Source organism: Manihot esculenta, chromosome 16 (genome assembly GCF_001659605.2).
Source record: "Manihot esculenta cultivar AM560-2 chromosome 16, M.esculenta_v8, whole genome shotgun sequence".
NCBI classification, from domain to species: Eukaryota; Viridiplantae; Streptophyta; class Magnoliopsida; order Malpighiales; family Euphorbiaceae; genus Manihot; species Manihot esculenta.
The window spans coordinates 11,313,600-11,333,161 of NC_035176.2; the positions used below are offsets into that span (position 1 = coordinate 11,313,600).

Sequence of the window (19,562 nt, forward strand, 5' to 3'; positions counted from 1 at the left end):
TAGAAAACAAAGTAGTTATATCTCTTCTTTTTTAGAGAGAAGAACTTTTCTCTGAAGGAGATTTTCCTTTTTTTGAGGAAGTTAGCCTCTTCTTTGCCAGTGTTCATATGGCCACCTCGATCCCCCCAGGGCAAGGGTTTCTCTTCTCACCTCACGCAATTGTGAGTTTCTCCTCACTTTTCTCTTGGTGAGGTTGTAGATAGCTTTTTTATTGTGTTTTTCTTGTTGGTTGAAGGCATGCAGTGCTTTTCTGAGGGAGAGTTTTTCTTTTCCTGCCTTGTTTCATTTGTTGTGTGTTCCCTTATTTTCTTCTTCGGTTTTTGCATGTTACCTTCAAGATTTATACTTTTCTCGGATTATCTCGATGGGAGAGAGTTGTTGGAGGTATGGTTTCTCATGGCATCTCTCTTTCTTTTAGCCAGTAAGTTTGTTTGGAGGATGCTTGACTTGGCTCTAAAAATGGTACTATGATCGATTGGTGAAGGTCTTTGTTCTCCCTTTCTTAGGCGATAAGATCATACTTTCGACCTAATTTGACTTTCTACGTGCACACTTCAAGGCCAAGTGTTGCTCCTCCTTACTTTGGAAGTTGGGAATCTTTAGCATTTTGGCCGTCAGCTTCCTCTCATGTTCTTTAGTTCCTCTCATGTTCTTTAGTTCGTTGTCTTAACTTTTTTGGCTTATGTGAAGAAGGGTCTTTTCCCTGCATGATGGTTTCAGCCGAAGACTGCGGGAAGCAACCAGAACTTTAAGAAATAGTGGTGTTTATCTATTTAAATTATGCGAAATAGAGAGTTAGGTCAAACCGGGTTTGAGGTTTTAGGGTTTTGTGGTTTATTGGGTATTATTTGTTTGGGTTTACTCACCCTCTTTGTTTTCTTATTACTTTCTTTGGATGTACTCATGGGCTTTATAGGCTATTTTAATGATATTTCATTTTTTTTTTTAAATAAATTTATTTTCTTATTTTTAATTTATTTAGAGTATGCAATTATAAAATATATAAAATTTTTTATAAGGAATCCTCATATTTAAGACAATAGAAGTATTTATTTAAATACATATAATATTTAGAAGTTAATTTGTAAATTTCTTTATACTTATTTGTTAATAATATAATATTCAAAAATTAATTTGTAAGAATTTTAAAGTAAATTGTAAAAAATATAAATTGTAATAAATTTAAGGTGTTAGTAAAAAGTATTTAAGTGTTTCTCTAGAATGAAGGATAATTGATTGGTAAATCTAAAAATAAAGTCTAATTTTACAAGTTTATATAAATATTAATGATTTAACCGTAAATTTAAAAAATATAAAGACTATATTGAAAATATCTCTATAGCTAATAAAATGTATTTTAACCATTTATATATACAAACCGGATACGATTTCACACGATCCGTTCCATAATATCTTGAGCACGCTTGAAAGGAAATTATTATTATTATTATTATTATTATTATTATTATTATTATTATTATTATTATTATTATTATTATTATTATTATTATTATTTATCTCAACACGGCGAATACACGTGGATTGCTCTAAGGTCGCAATGTACACGCCCACTGTTTTCTGAAAGCGAAACCAGTGGGCTTTGCCCGTCCCGTCCGACCTTTCTTCGCTGTAAACAGCTCAGTTAGGTGGTCCCACTACTAGCCTAATGCGTCTCGCGAAAACGACACACGCATACTGCCTTAGCATTAGCCTTTAATTAAGCTCTTTAATCTTTATAATCAATACTCTGATTAATAGCAACTCAGAGTGAGAGTGAGAGTGAGAGTGAGAGAGATGCCATTCAACTAGGTCACTCTCAAATCCTAGTCCACATGATCTCCCTCTTCATTTCCATCTCTGAGATTCTCTATGCGATTCAATCACAAGATCAGGTACTCATTCTCTCGCTCGTCTTTGTTTTTGTTCATGGTTTGCATTGTCTCGATTTCTCCGCTTCTCCCATTCCTTGCCCAGATTATGTATAATTTCATTTGCTTTTAGTTGTAACCTAATTGAAGTATTTGAATCAGAATTTTCTTTCTCCAATTAGGTCTAATTCAGATTTCTTTTGCTTTTGATAACTAAATTAAATTAGAGACTGTTTTGAGATCGGAATTTAGTTGTCTTTTTAATATTGTGGTTACTGTTTATCTGATAGTTCTGATTCTTGTTTTTGATTTTCAGTAAAATCTATACTCTTCCCCTTAATCGTTATGGATTCTGATAACAAGCTCCTCAATATGGGTGTCCTCATCGTGGCCACTCTAATAGTGGCCAAGCTTATCTCAACCTTCATTATGCCTAGATCTAAAAAACGTCTGCCCCCAGTTGTGAGCGGTTGGCCACTGGTTGGAGGGTTAATCCGCTTCTTGAAAGGCCCGATTGTAATGCTTCGTGAAGAGTACCCAAAGCTTGGCAGTGTTTTCACTGTGAACCTTGCTCATTGGAAGATTACCTTCTTGATTGGGCCTGAGGTGTCAGCTCACTTCTTCAAGGCCCCAGAGGCAGACCTCAGCCAGCAGGAGGTATATCAGTTCAATGTGCCTACCTTTGGCCCAGGTGTTGTGTTTGATGTCGATTACACTGTGCGACAAGAGCAGTTCCGCTTCTTTACAGAGTCTCTGAGGGTCAACAAACTCAAAGGCTATGTCGATCAGATGGTCATGGAAGCAGAGGTATGCTTTTTGCGCTTTTTGCTCGCGTTTCTCTTTTGCTTTTTCTGGCAAACATCTTAACCATTATTCGCTTATTCAGCGTTGTTTTTTATTCATTTTTGAATTATATTATATTCACTGCATTTTGATGCGGTCATGTTTCAATTCTGATTCATTTAATGAAAGGGAAGGTGTAGAAAGATATGTACTCAACCACTTTTCTATTTATTGGTAGCTTTTATTAATGCATTCAGTCCTTGAGAAGGTCGAGGCACTAAGATTAACAATACATGTACACTGGAGTTTGGTCAGTTAGGTGCGTCAGTGAAGGACGGAAGTATTTCATTGTCGGGAAAAGAAATGTTTAGCTTTCTGTGAAAAAGATTCAGGAATAAGTATCAGCTTTATTTGATTACTGTTCAAGATAAGTTTCGGGACTATGGAAAGAACATTTTCATGTAAGATACCTCGTTTTAACTAAACGCTAAACCACCCACTTTGATTTATGAATAAAGTGTCTACTTGAAATGTTTCTGCATATCATTTTGCATTATTTATTCAAAACTTAAATTTTATAATCATATCTACTGTGGACTGGCTTTGTTCAGTATGGTGTGGATTACTGCTTAGATATAAGATTCCTTTATGCAAATTTCAGACATAATGTAGGACCTCCATGGTCCTAATTTTTGTGTTGCCATTGTGGAACTGGACAGGATTATTTCTCAAAGTGGGGTGACACTGGTGAAGTTGATCTAAAGTATGAGCTTGAACATCTGATTATATTGACTGCCAGTAGATGTCTTTTGGGTCGAGAAGTTCGTGATAAGCTTTTTGATGATGTATCTGCTCTATTCCATGATCTGGACAATGGAATGCTTCCTATCAGTGTCTTGTTCCCGTACCTGCCCATTCCAGCTCACCGTAGACGTGACAGGGCACGCAAGAGGCTTGCAGAAATCTTTGCAAACATTATAGCTTCTCGTAAACTTGCTGCAAAATCAGAGAATGACATGTTGCAGTGCTTCATAGACTCAAAATACAAAGATGGTCGCTCAACAAGTGAATCTGAGATTACAGGCTTGCTCATTGCTGCTCTCTTTGCTGGGCAGCATACCAGTTCCATCACCTCCACTTGGACTGGGGCATACCTCCTCCGCTACAAGGAGTACTTATCTGCTGTACTGGAGGAGCAAAAAACCCTCATGAGAAAGCATGGGAATAAGGTTGATCATGATGTTCTGTCTGAGATGGATGTCCTGTATCGGAGCATTAAGGAAGCCCTAAGGCTCCATCCTCCGCTTATAATGCTACTACGCAGCTCTCACAGTGATTTTACTGTGACAACCCGAGAGGGAAAAGAATATGACATCCCAAAGGGTCACATAGTTGCAACATCTCCAGCATTTGCAAATCGGCTTTCTCATGTTTACAAAGATCCAGACAGATACGATCCTGACAGATTTGCGGTTGGGAGGGAAGAAGACAAAGTGGCAGGGGCATTTTCATATATTTCTTTTGGAGGTGGCAGGCACGGCTGTCTTGGTGAACCATTTGCATATTTGCAGATAAAAGCCATATGGAGCCATTTGCTGAGGAATTTTGAATTGGAGCTGGTGTCTCCTTTTCCTGAGATTGACTGGAATGCAATGGTCGTGGGGGTGAAAGGAAAGGTAATGGTGCGCTACAAGCGCAGGAAGCTTTCAGTTGACTAGCAAGAATAATAGCAGTATTGATGTGTTGCAGATTTGACTTGTTCCTGTCTTTTTTTCTCCATGTTTCTAGGGGGCGCTATTGCCCTTAACTGGATTGTGGCCTTTTTGGTTTCCATAAAGTTTTTGATTGATGTAGTTTGTGACACTTAGGTTTTGCTTTAATTGTGAGGATTAATGCTTTTGCCTCTGTTCTAGACTTGTTAATGATGCAATTTAGTGTTAGCAAATTGCTAGCTCTGTGGGGGGATGCAAGAAACTAATGCAATTGCCTTGAAGCTGTTTTTTTTTTTTTTTTCCCTTTTCTTTTTCTTTTTCTTCCTTGCCAAACAAAAGGGGGAATAGATGTTAAAAAAAATGTGAGAAGTTACAAATGGGATGATTCTAGGGGGAATATCATTCGGTTCCATCAGATCAAATCAATTTAAAAATTCAGTGATTTTATACTTTTTCGGTTACGTTTAATTTTAATTTTTAAAAATTTTAGTTAGCTTGATTAAGTTGGATTTTGATTAAAAAAATGTACAAAATTGAATCAAATCTACTGGTTATTAATAGGGAGATTAAATCTTATTCAAAGTTGATATACTTTAATTGAACCACAGTTCAATTTAAGTCATTTTATTAATGAGTTTATTCATTGAATTAATAGAATAAATGGATTTGATTTAAATTTATTTTATTTTTTATTTTATTTTAATTTAATTTAAATTTTATAAATATTAAAATTTTTATTTTTAATTTATTCAATTTGATTAACTTTTTAAAATGATTCCATCTCAAATTCACTTCTTTAGTCAGTGTCTGGTTTTCCCTTCCCCTTAACGCCAGAGCATCGTGAGGATTGGAACCGTTGTCCTCCAACTTCCCGCTTAACTACTATTTCATTCTTGCTAGTGCTTATCTGGAGTGGCTTCTTGCTAGATAAGCTTGCTTCTGCTAGTTTTTCTTTTTCTCCTTAGTTTAAGCTATCTCATTAATTTCGTTTGATTAATTAAACTGAACCGAAAGTAAAAAATTATTAAAAATAATAATTGAATCAAATAGAATAAATCAAATTGATGAATAAAAAAATACTAGACAAAATTGAAAAATTGTTGTTAGATAGTAATACCTAATCAAAGTTACCCAAAACATTAGTGCTTTCTAAAAAATTTATTTGTGATCAGAAGAAATTATCTGTGAGATATGAGTTAAATTTGCCATGTCAGCTACAATTTGACCGCTTATCACTCATTTGACGGGCGGTGAGCTGTTAAAACCTACCGCGGTAGGCTTTATTATTATTGAAAAAGTTTTACCCTTTTTATTATTTTAAATATTAATTATAAAATTAAATATATTTTTATAATATATAAGAAAATATATTTTATTATATATATATTTTATAATAATATAAAATAAAATAAAAATTATTTTGATTCAAGATAATTATAAAATAATATTATATTATGTTATATTTTATTATATTAATTTTAAAATATTATTTATAATATAATTTAGAGTTATTAAAAAAAATTAATTCATAATCCATATTTATATTTAACACTTTAAATTTTAAATGATAAAATTAATTTTTTTTTAATTTATCATAAATATAATTAAAAAATTAAATTGAATTTATATAAATTAACAATAAATTATAATATAATTTCTAAATTTTTATTTAAATAACAAAATAGTTATTAAATAAATATTTTATTACAATAATATTTTTTTATTAATTTTATTATTCACTCTTAATTTCTACTTTTATATAATTACATATTAATAAAAATTTACAATATAAAAAAATAAAATTTTATAATTTAAAAGTTAAAAATATAACTATGACTTTGTATTGATAAACAATAGATAATATCGTGGTCGGTATTTTCAATTATCAATAAATGGTCAGTAATTAATCGATCACTTGTTTTTATAATTTAATCAATAAATTTAATTGTTATTTTTTATAATATTTTATTTTATTTAAAATATTATTAATAAAAAATAAAATTTTTTAAATATACACATAATTTATAATATTAACTATAAATATTTAATGAAATATTTTAATATATATTATTTATATATAATATAAATTTATTTGTGATATTACACAAGAATTTATTAAAGTGAGTTATGAGTTGTCACCACAAAATAGGGACAGATGGCAAGAATTTGATAAAATTTGTATTCGGTTCCACCCGAATGAAGACTCAGACACCGTTACATTCGGTCTTCACTAAGATTCGCCCTCCTCTGAAGAGGTCGAGTTTCGATACAAGTTTATTGTTAACAGACACATGCTAGCGTATCCTCCGTATGCCTATAATCGCAGGATCACCGACCAGTTAGTTAGTAGTATCCCTTATCAAATAGTCGGTCCTAGATTTCCAATAAATCCCATTTTAATTCCATCTTCATTCCCAGTTAAATTCAAGCTGCCTAGTTTAGAGAAATATTATAGAACAACAGATCCTAGAAGCCACTTAGCAATCTTTAGAACGACCATGCAACTTTAGATATCAATGATTTCATGCTGTACCGAGTGTTTCCGTTAACACTCATAGGTTTGTCTAAAAAATGATACCAACATATAATCCCAGGTTTAATTCAGAATTTTATGCAGTTCACTACGTTATTTAAATCTCGATTTATTACTTGTATACCTCCTAAAAAACTCTCCTTTAAGTTACGAAAGATCCACTAAGGAGAGGGTGAGTCTTTAAGGAGTTTTATTTCACGGTTCAATGCCGAGGCAATACAGATGGAGGAGTTAAATCATGAGATAGTGTGCGAAGCGTTGAAGAAAAGAACACGCAATGTCAAGTTCATGAATTCTTTAATAAAACACCAAGCCGCAACGTATCAACAGTTGATAGATAAGGTCCAGAAATATGTTAGGCTAGATGATAAAGTCTAAGCACTAAAAGAGGACAAGAGGGCAAACCAAAAGTAAAACTAAAAGCTGAAAAGGCAAGGACATGAAGGAAACTACAGGAGTTATCCCGTCTCTTGAAGGAAGGATGACCAAAGTAAGTATAAAATGTAATACCCTGCTAGACTCCGGCATCGAAATTCCCACTTTCCGGCGGAATCTCGGATGTCGGAGTCCTCTAAAAGGGTAAAATATGGTTTTCTAAAGTGTTTTTATGTGTTTTTATAGTTTTAATAAAGAAAGAAATTGAGTTTTGAAAGAAAAGACCAAGGAAGGAAAAAGCCAGGTTCGGCCGCCGAACATTGGGCTCTTGCGGAGGCACCTTTGGCCCCCGAAGGTGGTCTGGCCAGCCATCTATAAAAGGCCCCTTGTCCGAAAATGGGCGAGTTTTCTCTCTCTATTTTCAGGCATAGGTGAGATTTCGCCCTTCCATGGTCAATTTGTTGTTTTCTTTCAATCCCTTCAAGTTTTGATGAGTTTTTACTTTGTTTTGAAGATTTTTAAGCTAAGATCAAGTTTTTGAAGTTTGGAGACCCCCGGAGTTCGATTTCTCCCAATCTCCAAGTTTGGATCACCCTCCTCTCAATCTTCAAGAGGTAAGTGTAGATCCTTCTCTTCCTTCATGTTTTAAGTAAGTTTTAAGAAGGGGTTAAGGGTTTTGATGCATATTTAGGCTAGGGGTAAAATGTTAGGGTTTATGTTAAATGTATGCTAATGTGATGTTTGTTGGGGTATAGGTTAGTTTTATGCCCCTATATGCTTGGAAATGTGTTTATGCATGTCTTAGTATAGTTTTGATGCATGTTGGGTTGTTATGGGTGGCTGGATTTGCAAGGCAGAATCGGGTTCTGCCCTTTGGGAGAACCCAGGTTCGGCCGCCGAAGCTAGGTTCGGCCGCCGAACCTGCCTGTGGAGGTAGTTTTGGCCACCTAAGCTCGCCCCTGAAAGTTTAGACTTTCGGCTATGGAGGGGAGTTTCGGCCGCCGAACCTACCCCCGAAGGTTGTGACTTTCGGCTTTAGAAGGACTTTCGGCCGCCGAACCCTGCCCCCGAAAGTGCCTGACTTTCGGCTCTGGAGGGACCTTCGGCCCCCGAACCTGCCGCTGAAAGTCCCCTGTTCAGCCTTTCTTTGCATGTATTCTATGAATGTAATATGATGTTTTTGGGAGGTTTTTGGGGAGTTGTTTAGAGTCTTTATAGAGTATGTTTGGTCTCTCATTTGAGTCCACTTGTGTAGGATCGGACCCGAGGAACAGAGGAGGCCAGCAGTGTTAGCTGCTTTAGAGTTAGTTCAGAGTCAGCCAAAGGTGAGTAGAACACAACTCTTTTATTGCAAGCAAATGAACTTTTAAGCATGATCATGCATCATGAATGCCATGTATGAAACAGGTTGTTTTGCATTAGAATTCACGAATATGATGCATTGCATAATATGATGTTGATGGGGATGGATGTTGGATGACCCATTGGCCCTTGATATGATATGATATGATATGATATGGTATGGAAGTCCAGGTCGAGGCCCATTCTACGTCCGTGGCATAGAGTAAGAGAAAGTGCAAGTCGAGGCCCATTCTACGCCCTTGGCATATTGGATATGTTATGTTATGATATGTTAAGCGGAAGTCCTGAGGAGCTCCCGCTGTGGGCCGGGGACATTGGATTATGTAGAGGGTCATTGGTGACAAGTCCATCCTTGATGTGATTTATTTGTGATGTGATGCATTTCATAGAAGTATATGTTATTTAAATTGTTTTATTGTTCTGCTCACTGGGCTTTAGTAGCTCACCCTTTTCCCTAACCCCCAGGTTTGCAGGTTCAGGATAGATCGAGAAGTCATCAAGGGTAAAGGCTTGTATATGTAACAGATTAGTAGTGGACATGATATGTAAAATAATGTAATGTAATGTAAGGTATTGTGCAGTGATGTATTGAGGATTAGTATTGTGCTTGGCCCTAATGTATGGTAAATCCCTTTTTATACATGATCTTATGTTAATATTTTAATGATTAGTTATATTGAACCAGGCTTGACATATGATATGTTGCCCCACTAGAGCATTTGATAAGGGATCTAGTGTGGGATTTTATGTTCACAGTATGGTGCATGCACAGGTCAAGCTTGGTATATGGAAAGTTTAAAGTTTTTATGAAAATGTATGATCATGTATGGGATCTTATCAGGTATATAGGATGTATAGTAGACTTGCTACGGGTCCCAGCGATCTTAAGTCAATCTGGATCCTAGCGCCGGTAGCGGTCCGATTTTCGGGTCGTTATAGAGTGGTATCAGAGCCCTAGGTTCATATGGTCGGACCTAGAGAGTGTCGGGCTCATAGATGTTATAGAAGGGCAAGCACAATAGGAAAAATCATGTCCACTAGGATAGGATGTAGAGTCCTATCTTGATGATGATGTGTAATGCCATGATGTTATGCATGCGCATTAATGTTATGTGATGTATGATGTGGGTTTATGTGTTTCCACATGGACCATATGATGTTAATGTTTATGTGTGTGTGTTGTTTTTCAGAAGCAGGATGCTAGGCACTCGTCGATCTGCACGATTAACTGGAGTCCCATCAGAGAATGAGGGCATGGATGCCCGTCCCCCTACTTTGCCAAGGACAATGTCATGCAGATCAAGTAGAGAGGGGACGTCAAGGGACCCTAGAAGGTCTTTTGATGTAAGCAGAAGGGGAACAGTTCGGGTGGTATGTCAGCTGATGTAAGAGGATCAGAGGAGGATGAACAGAGAAGAGATGGTAGTTTGGGCATGAGCATGTCAGAAGAGGGCATGGGAGAATCTCAAGGAGGCACTTAGGCCTCGGGGTTTGGTTACCCACCCCAGTATCAACCCTTTCTACAGGGCCCAGGGTATCCAATGAGGGGTACATCGGATTACTCCAGCTTTAACGCATATCCCTCCTACATGCCTTACCCTCCTTTTTATCCACTATATCCCCAGTACCTCATGTATCCACCCTCACCCTTCTACCCAAATACAGCAAACCTTAACCCAGGAAATGCTGCACCTCCTCCTCCACCAGCAGAACCAGTAGCCTTTGAAATCCAAACACCTAAGCCTAGCTCATCTGTGGGGAGCAAGGTAAAGATGACAGATTACCTGAAGCTGGATGCTCCCAAGTTCAAGACAGGTGATGATTCACTTGAGTACCTCAAAACGGTTAAAATGATAACAGATGAGTTGGGGGCAAATGATAGTAGAGCCATTCAGATGGAGGGATTCACGCTGAAATGCAAGAAAGCAAGAGAATGGTTCAAGAACTATGTGGACCCGAGGTTGGAGAGCCTATCCTGGGAGGATTTTACAAATGAGTTTGCAGGATGGGAGTTTCCAGATAGTTCCAGAGAGCTGAAAGTTGTGGAGTTTGAGCAGCTAAGGCAAACAGAGGAGATGAGTGTCGATGAGTATACCGACAGGTTTCTGGAGTTGCTGCAGTATGTAGGTCAAGCATATGACACAGATCAGAAGAAGGCTAGGAGGTATACCATGAGGCTCCACCCTAGGTATTCCTCTCTGATCCTTGCAGCAGAGAGGGAGAGCTTCCATACCATAATGGATGCGGCACGGAAGATGGAGGCTAGTGCCATTATTCAGGGGACAGTTAAGCAGACAGTGGCACAGTCTTCGGGTTCCAAGACCCTAGGCGGGGGAAAGTTAGATCCCTCTTCTCTAAGTACAGCAGCTTCAGGCAGTAAAAAGTGGGGTAAAGCCAAGCCCAAGAAGAATAAGTTCTGTAACAGGTTAAATTCTGGTCTGGGTTAAGGTGGTGGCTCGAGCTCAGGTTCAGATGGTTCTGAATGAATGAGGTGTGGGAAGCCGCACAAGGGGGTCTGTCGGTTGGGGTCTACAGCCTACTTCAGGTGTGGGCAGGAGGAACACATAGCTCGGGAGTGTCCTAGGGCACCTTTTATGGCACCATCCCAGCAGACGACTTCTGGTAGTGTGGCTCAGCCAGTAGCTCCAGCCGTGACACAGGATAGTGGCAGAGGCAGAGGGAGAGGGGCAGCCTCTTCTTCAGCAGGTTCCCGGGGTGAAGGTCCATCAGCTCCAGCTCGGATCTTCACTATGACACAGTAGGAGGCAAACACATCCAACACCGTGGTGTCAGGTAATCTCATCATTGGTTGTTCAGATGTGTATGCTTTAATAGACCCTTGTGCTTCTCATTCTTTTGTTGCTCCGAGAGCCGTTGAGAGGTTGGATTTGATAGTCTCTGGGTTAGAGTGTCCCCTCTGGGTTAGTGGACCCAAGTGTGACCCATCAGTGGCAGAGTCAGTCTGCCGGTTCAGTCTAGTGTTTGTTGAGGGTAGATGCCTTCCGGCCGACCTTGTGGTTCTAGACTTGACAGATTTTGATGTCATTCTAGGGATGGATTGGCTAGCTACTCATGGTGCTACCTTGGACTGCAGAGACAAGGTAGTCAGGTTCAAAGGACAGAATGGGTCAGAGGTTGTCTTCAAAGGAGACAGGAGGGGTATGCCTAGAGGTTTGATATCAGCCCTACAGCCTCGTAGGTTGCTCAGGAGGGGTTGTCAGGGGGTTTCTAGCTCATGTGAGAGAGCTGGATAGTCAGATTAGGGAGCCCGCCTCAGTGCCCATAGTCAGAGAGTTTCCAAATGTCTTCCCAGACGAGCTTCCAGGACTACCACCTGCTAGGGAGATAGAGTTTGAAATTGAAGTGATGCCTGGAACCAGACCAGTCCCTATCCCTCCCTACAGGATGGCACCAGCAGAATTGAAGGAGCTGAAGGAGCAGTTGCAAGAGTTGGTAGACAAGGGTTTCATCCGACCGAGTACCTCATCTTGGGGTGCTCCAGTGCTGTTTGTAAAGAAGAAGGATGGATCCTTGAGACTTTCTATCGACTACAGGCAGTTGAACAAAGTCACTACCAAGAATAAGTATCTGTTACCTAGGATCGACGATCTATTTGACCAGCTAGCTAGAGCAGGTTGTTTCTCCAAGATAGATCTGAGATCCGAGTACCACCAGCTGAGAATCAGAGAAGAAGATGTGCCGAAGACGGCGTTCAGGACCAGATATGGGCATTATGAGTTCCTAGTGATGCCGTTTGGGCTGACCAATGCCCCTGCATCATTCATGGATCTCATGAACAGAGTTTTCAGTCAGTATCTGGATCACTTTGTTATCGTTTTCATTGACGATATCTTAGTGTATTCCAGAAACGCAGAGGAGCATGCCCATCATCTGAGGATAGTTTTGCAGACCCTGAGGGAGCATGGCTTGTATGCCAAATTCTCCAAGTGTGAGTTCTGGTTGAGGAGCATTTCCTTCTTGGGACATATTGTGTCAGAAAAGGGAATTGAAGTGGACCCCAAGAAGGTGGAAGTTGTAGCTAACTGGCCTAGACCCACTACAGTTACAGAGATTAAGAGCTTTTTGGGTTTGGCAGGTTACTACAGGAGGTTCGTGTAGGACTTCTCCAAAATTGCCGCTCCTATGACCAGGTTGACCAAGAAAAACCAGAGGTTTGTGTGGTCTGATCAGTGCGAGGAAAGCTTTGAAGAGCTGAGAAAATGTTAATGTCAGCACCGGTGTTAGCTCTACCTACCAGTAATGAAGACGTCACAGTGTTTTGTGATGCATCCCGTGTGGGACTAGGTTGTGTGTTGATGCAAAATGAGAGGGTAATTGCTTATGCTTCTAGGCAGCTGAAGAAGCATGAGTTGAATTATCCTACACACGATCTAGAGATGGCAGCTGTGATCTTCGCACTCAAGATGTGGAGGCATTACCTTTATGGGGTTAAATGTGAGATCTTCACAGATCATAAGAGCTTGCAGTACATCTTGAGTCAGAGGGAGTTGAACCTGAGGCAGAGAAGATGGGTAGAACTGCTTAGTGACTATGATTGCAAAATTCAGTACCATCCGGGTAAGGCAAATGTTGTGGCAGATGCCCTAAGCCGGAAATCACTTAGCAGTCTATCCCATATTACAACAGAGAGAAGACCGGTGGTGAGGGAATTCTATGAGCTCATTGATGAAGGGCTGCAGTTGGAGTTGTCTGGTATAGGTGCTTTGATAGCCCAGATGAGAGTGACACCCGTGTTTATGGAGCAGATGGCTCAGAAACAACATGAGGACCCAGAGTTAGTGAAAATTGCCAAGACTGTTCAGTCAGGCAAGAGTGAAGAGTTCAGATTTGACAGCAAAGGGATCCTCCGCTATGGGAACAGGTTATGTGTAGCAGATGACATGAGTATGAAGGGAGACATTATGAGGAAAGCTCATAATTCTAGATACAGTATTCACCCTGGAGCCACCAAAATGTATTAGGATCTGAAAAGATTCTATTGGTGGCCAGCTATGAAAAGAGAAGTGGCACAGTTTGTGTCCGCCTGCGAAGTATATCATAGGGTGAAGCTAGAACATCAGAAACCGGCTGGAATGCTTAACTCACTACGGATTTTGAGTGGAAATGGGAGAATATAGCTATGGATTTTGTGGTGGGGTTACCGGCAACGTCCAACAGATTGGACTCCATATGGGTGATTGTGGACAGACTGACCAAGTCTGCTCACTTCATTCTTGTCAAGAGTGGCTATTCTGTGGACAAAGTGGCGCAGGTGTATGTGGAAGAGATTGTCAGGCTGTATGGGGCTCCCGTTTCAATAGTGTCAGATAGGGAACCCCAGTTCACCTCTAGGTTTTGGCGGAGTTTGCAGAGTGCTATGGGTACTAGGCTGGACTTTAGCATGGCTTTCCATCCACAGACTGACGGACAGTCAGAGAGGACCATCCAGACCATAGAAGATATGCTCAGAATGTGTGTGCTAGATTTTGGCGGTTCTTGGAGGCAGCATCTACTTTTGGTGGAGTTTGCCTACAATAACAACTATCATGCTAGCATAGGGATGGCTCCATATGAAGCTTTGTATGGAAGGAAGTGCAGGTCACCTATCTGCTGGGAGGAAGTTGGAGAAAGGGCCTTAGTAGGGCCTGAGCTAGTAGAGATCACCAGCAGAGTAGTGCCATTATCAGAGAAAGGATCCAGACTGCTGCGAGTCGGCAAAAAAGCTATGCAGATGTCTGCAGGAAGCATGTAGAGTTTCAGGAGGGAGATATGGTGTTGCTCAAGGTGTCTCCTATGAAAGGGGTGATCCGTTTTGGGAAGAAAGGTAAACTAGCTCCACGGTACATCAGACCCTTTGAAATCTTGCAGAAGATTGGGAATGTATCGTACAAGCTGGATTTGCCTGCTTCAATGGAGAGAATCCATCCGGTTTTCCATGTTTCCATGTTACAGAAGTTCATGTCAAATCCGGACAAGGTTCTTAATGAGCCTGATGTGGAGATCGTAGGAGATTTCACTTATGTTGAGTAGCCAGTGCGGATCATAGACACGCAGATCAGAAAGCTGAGGAACAAGGAAATCCCGATGGTTAAAGTCCTTTGGAATCACCACAACATAGAAGAATGTACCTGGGAGACACGGGAGTCTATGCTCCAGCAATACCCCTATCTCTTCTAAGGTTAGTGTTTTATGTTTTTATGTGTGCTTCCTTGTTGGTATGTGTGTTATGCCATGCTATGCTTGTGTGTTGAACATTCGGGGACGAATGTTCTTAAGGGGGCAGAATGTAATACCCGGCTAGACTCCGACATCGGAATTCTCACTTTTCGGCTGAATCTCGGATGTCGAAACCCTCTAGAAGGGTAAAATATGGTTTTCTAAAGTGTTTTTATGTGTTTTCATAGTTTTAATAAAGAAAGAAATTGAGTTTTGAAAGAAAAGACTAAGGAAGGAAAAAGCCAGGTTCGGCCGCTGAACCTAATGTTCGGCTGCCGAACATTGGCCTCTTGTAGAGGCACCTTTGGCCCCCGAAGGTGGTCTAGCCAGCCACCTATAAAAGGCCCCTTGTCCGAAAATGGGCGAGTTTTCTCTCTCTATTTTCGGGTATAGGTGAGATTTCGCCCTTCCATGGTTGATTTGTTGTTTTCCTTCAATCCCTTCACGTTTTGATGAGTTTTTACTTTGTTTTGAAGATTTTTAAGCTAAGATCAAGTTTTTGAAGCTTGGAGACCCCCGGAGCTCAATTTCTCCAAATCTCCAAGTTTTGATCACCCTCCTCTCGACCTTCAAGAGGTAAGTGTAGATCCTTCTCTTCCTTCATGTTTTAAGTAAGTTTTAGGCTAGGGGTAAAATGTTAAGCTTTATGTTAAATGTATGCTAATGTGATGTTTGTTGGGGTATAGGTTAGTTTTATGCCCCTATATGCTTGGAAATGTGTTTATGCATGTCTTAGTATAGTTTTGATGCATGTTAGGTTGTTGTGGGTGGCTGGATTTGCAAGGCAGAATCGGGTTCTGCCCTTTGGGAGAGCCCAGGTTCGGCTGCCAAACCTGCCTGTGGAGGCAGTTTTGGCCGCCTAAGCTCACCCCCGGAAGTTTAGACTTTCGGCTCTGGAGGGGAGTTTCGGCTACCGAACCTGCCCCCGAAGATTGTGACTTTCGGCTCTGGAAGGACTTTCGGCCGCCGAACCCTGCCCCCGAAAGTGCCTGACTTTCGGCTCTGGAGGGACCTTCGGCTGCCGAACCTGCCGCCGAAAGTCCCCTGTTCAGCCTTCCTTTGCATGTATTCTATGAATGTAATATGATGTTTTTGGGGAGTTTTTGGGGAATTGTTTAGAGTCTTTATAGAGTATGTTTGGTCCCTCATTTGAGTCCACCTGTGTAGGATCAGACTCGAGGAACCGAAGAGGCCAGCAGTGTTAGCTGCTTCAGAGTTAGTTCAGAGTCAGCCAAAGGTGAGTAGAACACAACTCTTTTATTGCAAGCAAATGAACTTTCAAGCATGATCATGCATCATGAATGCCATGGATGAAACAGGTTGTTTTGCATTAGAATTCACGAATATGATACATTGCATAATATGATGTTGATGGGGATGGATGTTGGATGACCCATTGGCCCTTGATATGATATGATATGATATGGTATGGAAGTCCAGGTCGAGGCCCATTCTACGCCCCTAGCACAGAGTAAGAGAAAGTCCAGGTCGAGGCCCATTCTACGCCCCTGGCATATTGGATATGTTATGTTATGATATGTTAAGCGGAAGTCCTGAGGAGCTCCCGTTGTGGGCCGGGCACATTGGATTATGTAGAGGGTCATTGGTGACAAGTCCATCCTTGATGTGATTTGTTTGTGATGTGATACATTTCATGGAAGCATATGTTATTTAAATTGTTTTATTGTTCTGCTCACTGGGCTTTAGTAGCTCATCCCTTTCCCCAACCCCCATATTTGCAGGTTCAGGATAGACTGGGAAGTCGTCAAGGGTAAAGGCTTGTATATGTAACAGATTAGTAGTGGACATGATATGTAAAATAATATAATGTAATATAAGGTATTGTGCAGTGATGTATTGAGGATTAGTATTGTGCTTGGCCCTAATGTATGGTAAATCCCTTTTTATATATGATCTTATGTTAATGTTTTAATGATGAGTTATATTGAACCAGGTTTGACATATGATATGTTGCCCCACTAGAGCATTTGATAAGGGCTCTAGTGTGGGATTTTATGTTCACAATATGGTGCATGCACAGGTCAAGCTTGGTATATGGAAAGTTTAAAGTTTTTATAAAAATGTATGATCATGTATGGGATCTTATCAGGTACACAGGATGTATAGTAGGCTTGCTACGGGTCCCGGCGACCTTAAGTCGATATGGATCCTAGCGCCGGTAGCGGTCCGGTTTTCAGGTCATTACATAAAAATTATACTCCATTAAATAACTCACGGACACACATTTTAATGTGGATCAGAAAAAACGACAAGGAGGTCAGATCACCCCCCTAAACTCAATCTTGACAAAGCGAAAAGGCGAAATAGAACTAAGTACTGCCGTTTTTACGAAGACCACAAATATATAATTGAGGAATGTCGACAACTGAAAAATAAGATCGAGAGACTAATAAGAGATGTCACACTTCGAAAGTTTGCCAGAAAAAATAGTGAAGAGAGGAGGCCGAACTTAAGATGATAGCTCCTAAGACTACCCCTGACCAGGAACCTTTGGGGTTTATACATATAATCACAGAGGGATATAGCGATGAAATAAATGAATTGTAGAAGATGTCCTAAAGGTTCACCAATAGAGACATATAGCATACCTTTAATGTAGGAGACTCAATCCCTAAAAGAACAAATGTAACCAAAGGTCATGCAGGGTTTGGTAAGCTTGGAAAAAACTGAAAAAGACCATTTAGGCTCTTGAAAGTCACTCGCCCAGGATCCTACAAGCTGGCCAAGTTAGATGGCCAAGTCATTTACCATTCATGGAGTATTTGTAATCTATCAATAAACAATTAACGAGATATTTTTTCATATGTTGTGCTCTTTAGTGACAAGAAACGATGGAATTGCCTTCTTCAAGAAAGATTAAGGAGCACTCAATAACCAGCTTGAAAGCATTGGACTCACTTAGCTCAGGTTGGAGCTTGTCCAAGGACTTTAGAGTCTCCTTCATGGTGCCTTCCACCTCATCAATCCGAGTCTTCAGCCTCGAGCATTCTTCAGCCTTGAGTCTTTTGTCTAATTCTTGAGCACCAAACTCATGCCTCATGACTTTGTTACGCTCTTTGGCCACATAGGCACAGAGGGCACTATTCAAGGCAGAGTGCATGACATTATAAAAAAGCTCATCTATCTCGAGCTCATTCAGGTGGCAATGCTCCCCAAGCCTCATGACATTTTTGGTTAACAAGAAGGCCATGTTAGGATCCTCAAGAAGAGAAGGCATCTAGATTAGTGCCAATGCCAGACACTGATTGCTGGGAGGCTATGAGGAGTCAACCCCCCACGTTCATAGGAATGGGCTTAGTAGGAGTGGGGACAACAACAGAAGGCTCAGAAACTGGGACAGACGCAGAGGCGCCCATAGTAGAAGACTCAGGCTATGAGTGGGCTGACTCTTCTACTGTAGGTTAGGGAGGAGGAAGAAGCATGATCAGTTCTTCTACTCGGCGAGCATGCTTAGGAGGGGGACCGGTTGCTCCCACGATAGCTTTGCTTTTGCGGGCAGTACGCGCCGCCTCAGCAAATCTGCTTCTAGACCCGTTATATCTATGTAAATTGAAAAGTAAGTACGCAAGTTTGAAATCTAAAAGAAGGCAGAAAAAAAGTACTTGTAACGCCCCGAAAATCAGACCGTTACCGGCGCTAGGATCCAGATCGGCATAAGGCCGCCGGGACCCGTAGCAAGCCTAACATAACCTGTAAACATGTTTAATCCCATACATGATCAACCATATACATAAAAAGATAAAACTTTTCTTCATACATACTGTCATCAACTAACTCAACCTGTGCATACTCTGAACATATACATAACATAGTCCCTCTGTGGGATCTCATCAAGCCTTAAAGGCAAAACAACCTGTGTTGAGTTAGTTTACATAAACATCATAACATAAGACCATGTATATACAAAAGGGGATTAACAATATATTATGGTCAGCACAACTCTATCCTCAATGACCTCATTACATAACATCCTGAATATTTTTTTACATTTCATCATAATACAATTGTCATGTCCACAAACTAACTATTACATACATATGACTTTTTCTCTTCATGCCTTCTCTATCTATCCCGTACCTGCAAACCTGGGGGTTAGGGGAGAGGGGTGAGCTAGATGCCCAGTGAGTAGAACTATAAAAAAGAATATTTAAAACATGCTGTTATGAAATGCGTCACTGCACAAACAGATCACACCACGGATGGACTGATTCAAAAATCCCTCAACTCCATGCCCGGCCCTATTATGGGCACCACAGGACTTCGTATTGCCCGGCCCTATTATGGGCACCACAGGACTTCGTATTGCCCGGCCCTATTATGGGCACCACAGGACTTCGTATTCAGAAGGCTAATGAATCATCCTAATGTCCATCCACTATCATCTATCACAACAATACAATGCGGCATAGTCGTGAATTCTAATGCAAACAACCTATAATATGATCATGATGCATGAAGCATGATTAAAGCATTTCATTTCTAAATTTAAAAAGTTAAGTTTAGTTCCACTCACATCTGGCTGACTCTGGCAAACTCTGTTGCAGCTGGCTCACTGCTGGGGTCCTTGGTTCCTCGGGTCCGAACCTACACAGGTGGACTCCAATGAGGGACCAAACATACATAAACATTACTCTAATATCTCCCCCAAAACCCCCCTAAAATATCATGAAAACATCACATGAAAATATGCAT

At 40.3% G+C, this 19,562-nt stretch overlaps 1 protein-coding gene across 1 annotated transcript; it reads left to right on the forward strand.

The window, feature by feature from the left end:
* Window positions 1-1,709: 1,709 nt before the first annotated feature.
* LOC110603980 (sterol 14-demethylase) lies at window positions 1,710-4,556 on the forward strand. Its single transcript, XM_021741991.2, has 3 exons — window positions 1,710-1,892; window positions 2,185-2,675; window positions 3,371-4,556. The coding sequence occupies exons 2-3, from the start codon at window positions 2,214-2,216 to the stop codon at window positions 4,367-4,369; spliced, it is 1,461 nt and encodes a 486-aa protein (XP_021597683.1). The 5' UTR covers window positions 1,710-1,892; window positions 2,185-2,213; the 3' UTR covers window positions 4,370-4,556.
* The last annotated feature ends 15,006 nt before the right edge of the window (window positions 4,557-19,562 follow it).

Excerpts from the sequence above, each read along its gene's own strand:
- LOC110603980 (XM_021741991.2), top strand. The coding sequence starts at position 2,214 with ATGGATTCTGATAACAAGCTCCTCAATATGGGTGTCCTCATCGTGGCC. Across the intron at positions 2,676-3,370 it reads AGATGGTCATGGAAGCAGAG|GATTATTTCTCAAAGTGGGG; the intron begins GTATGCTTTTTG and ends GGAACTGGACAG.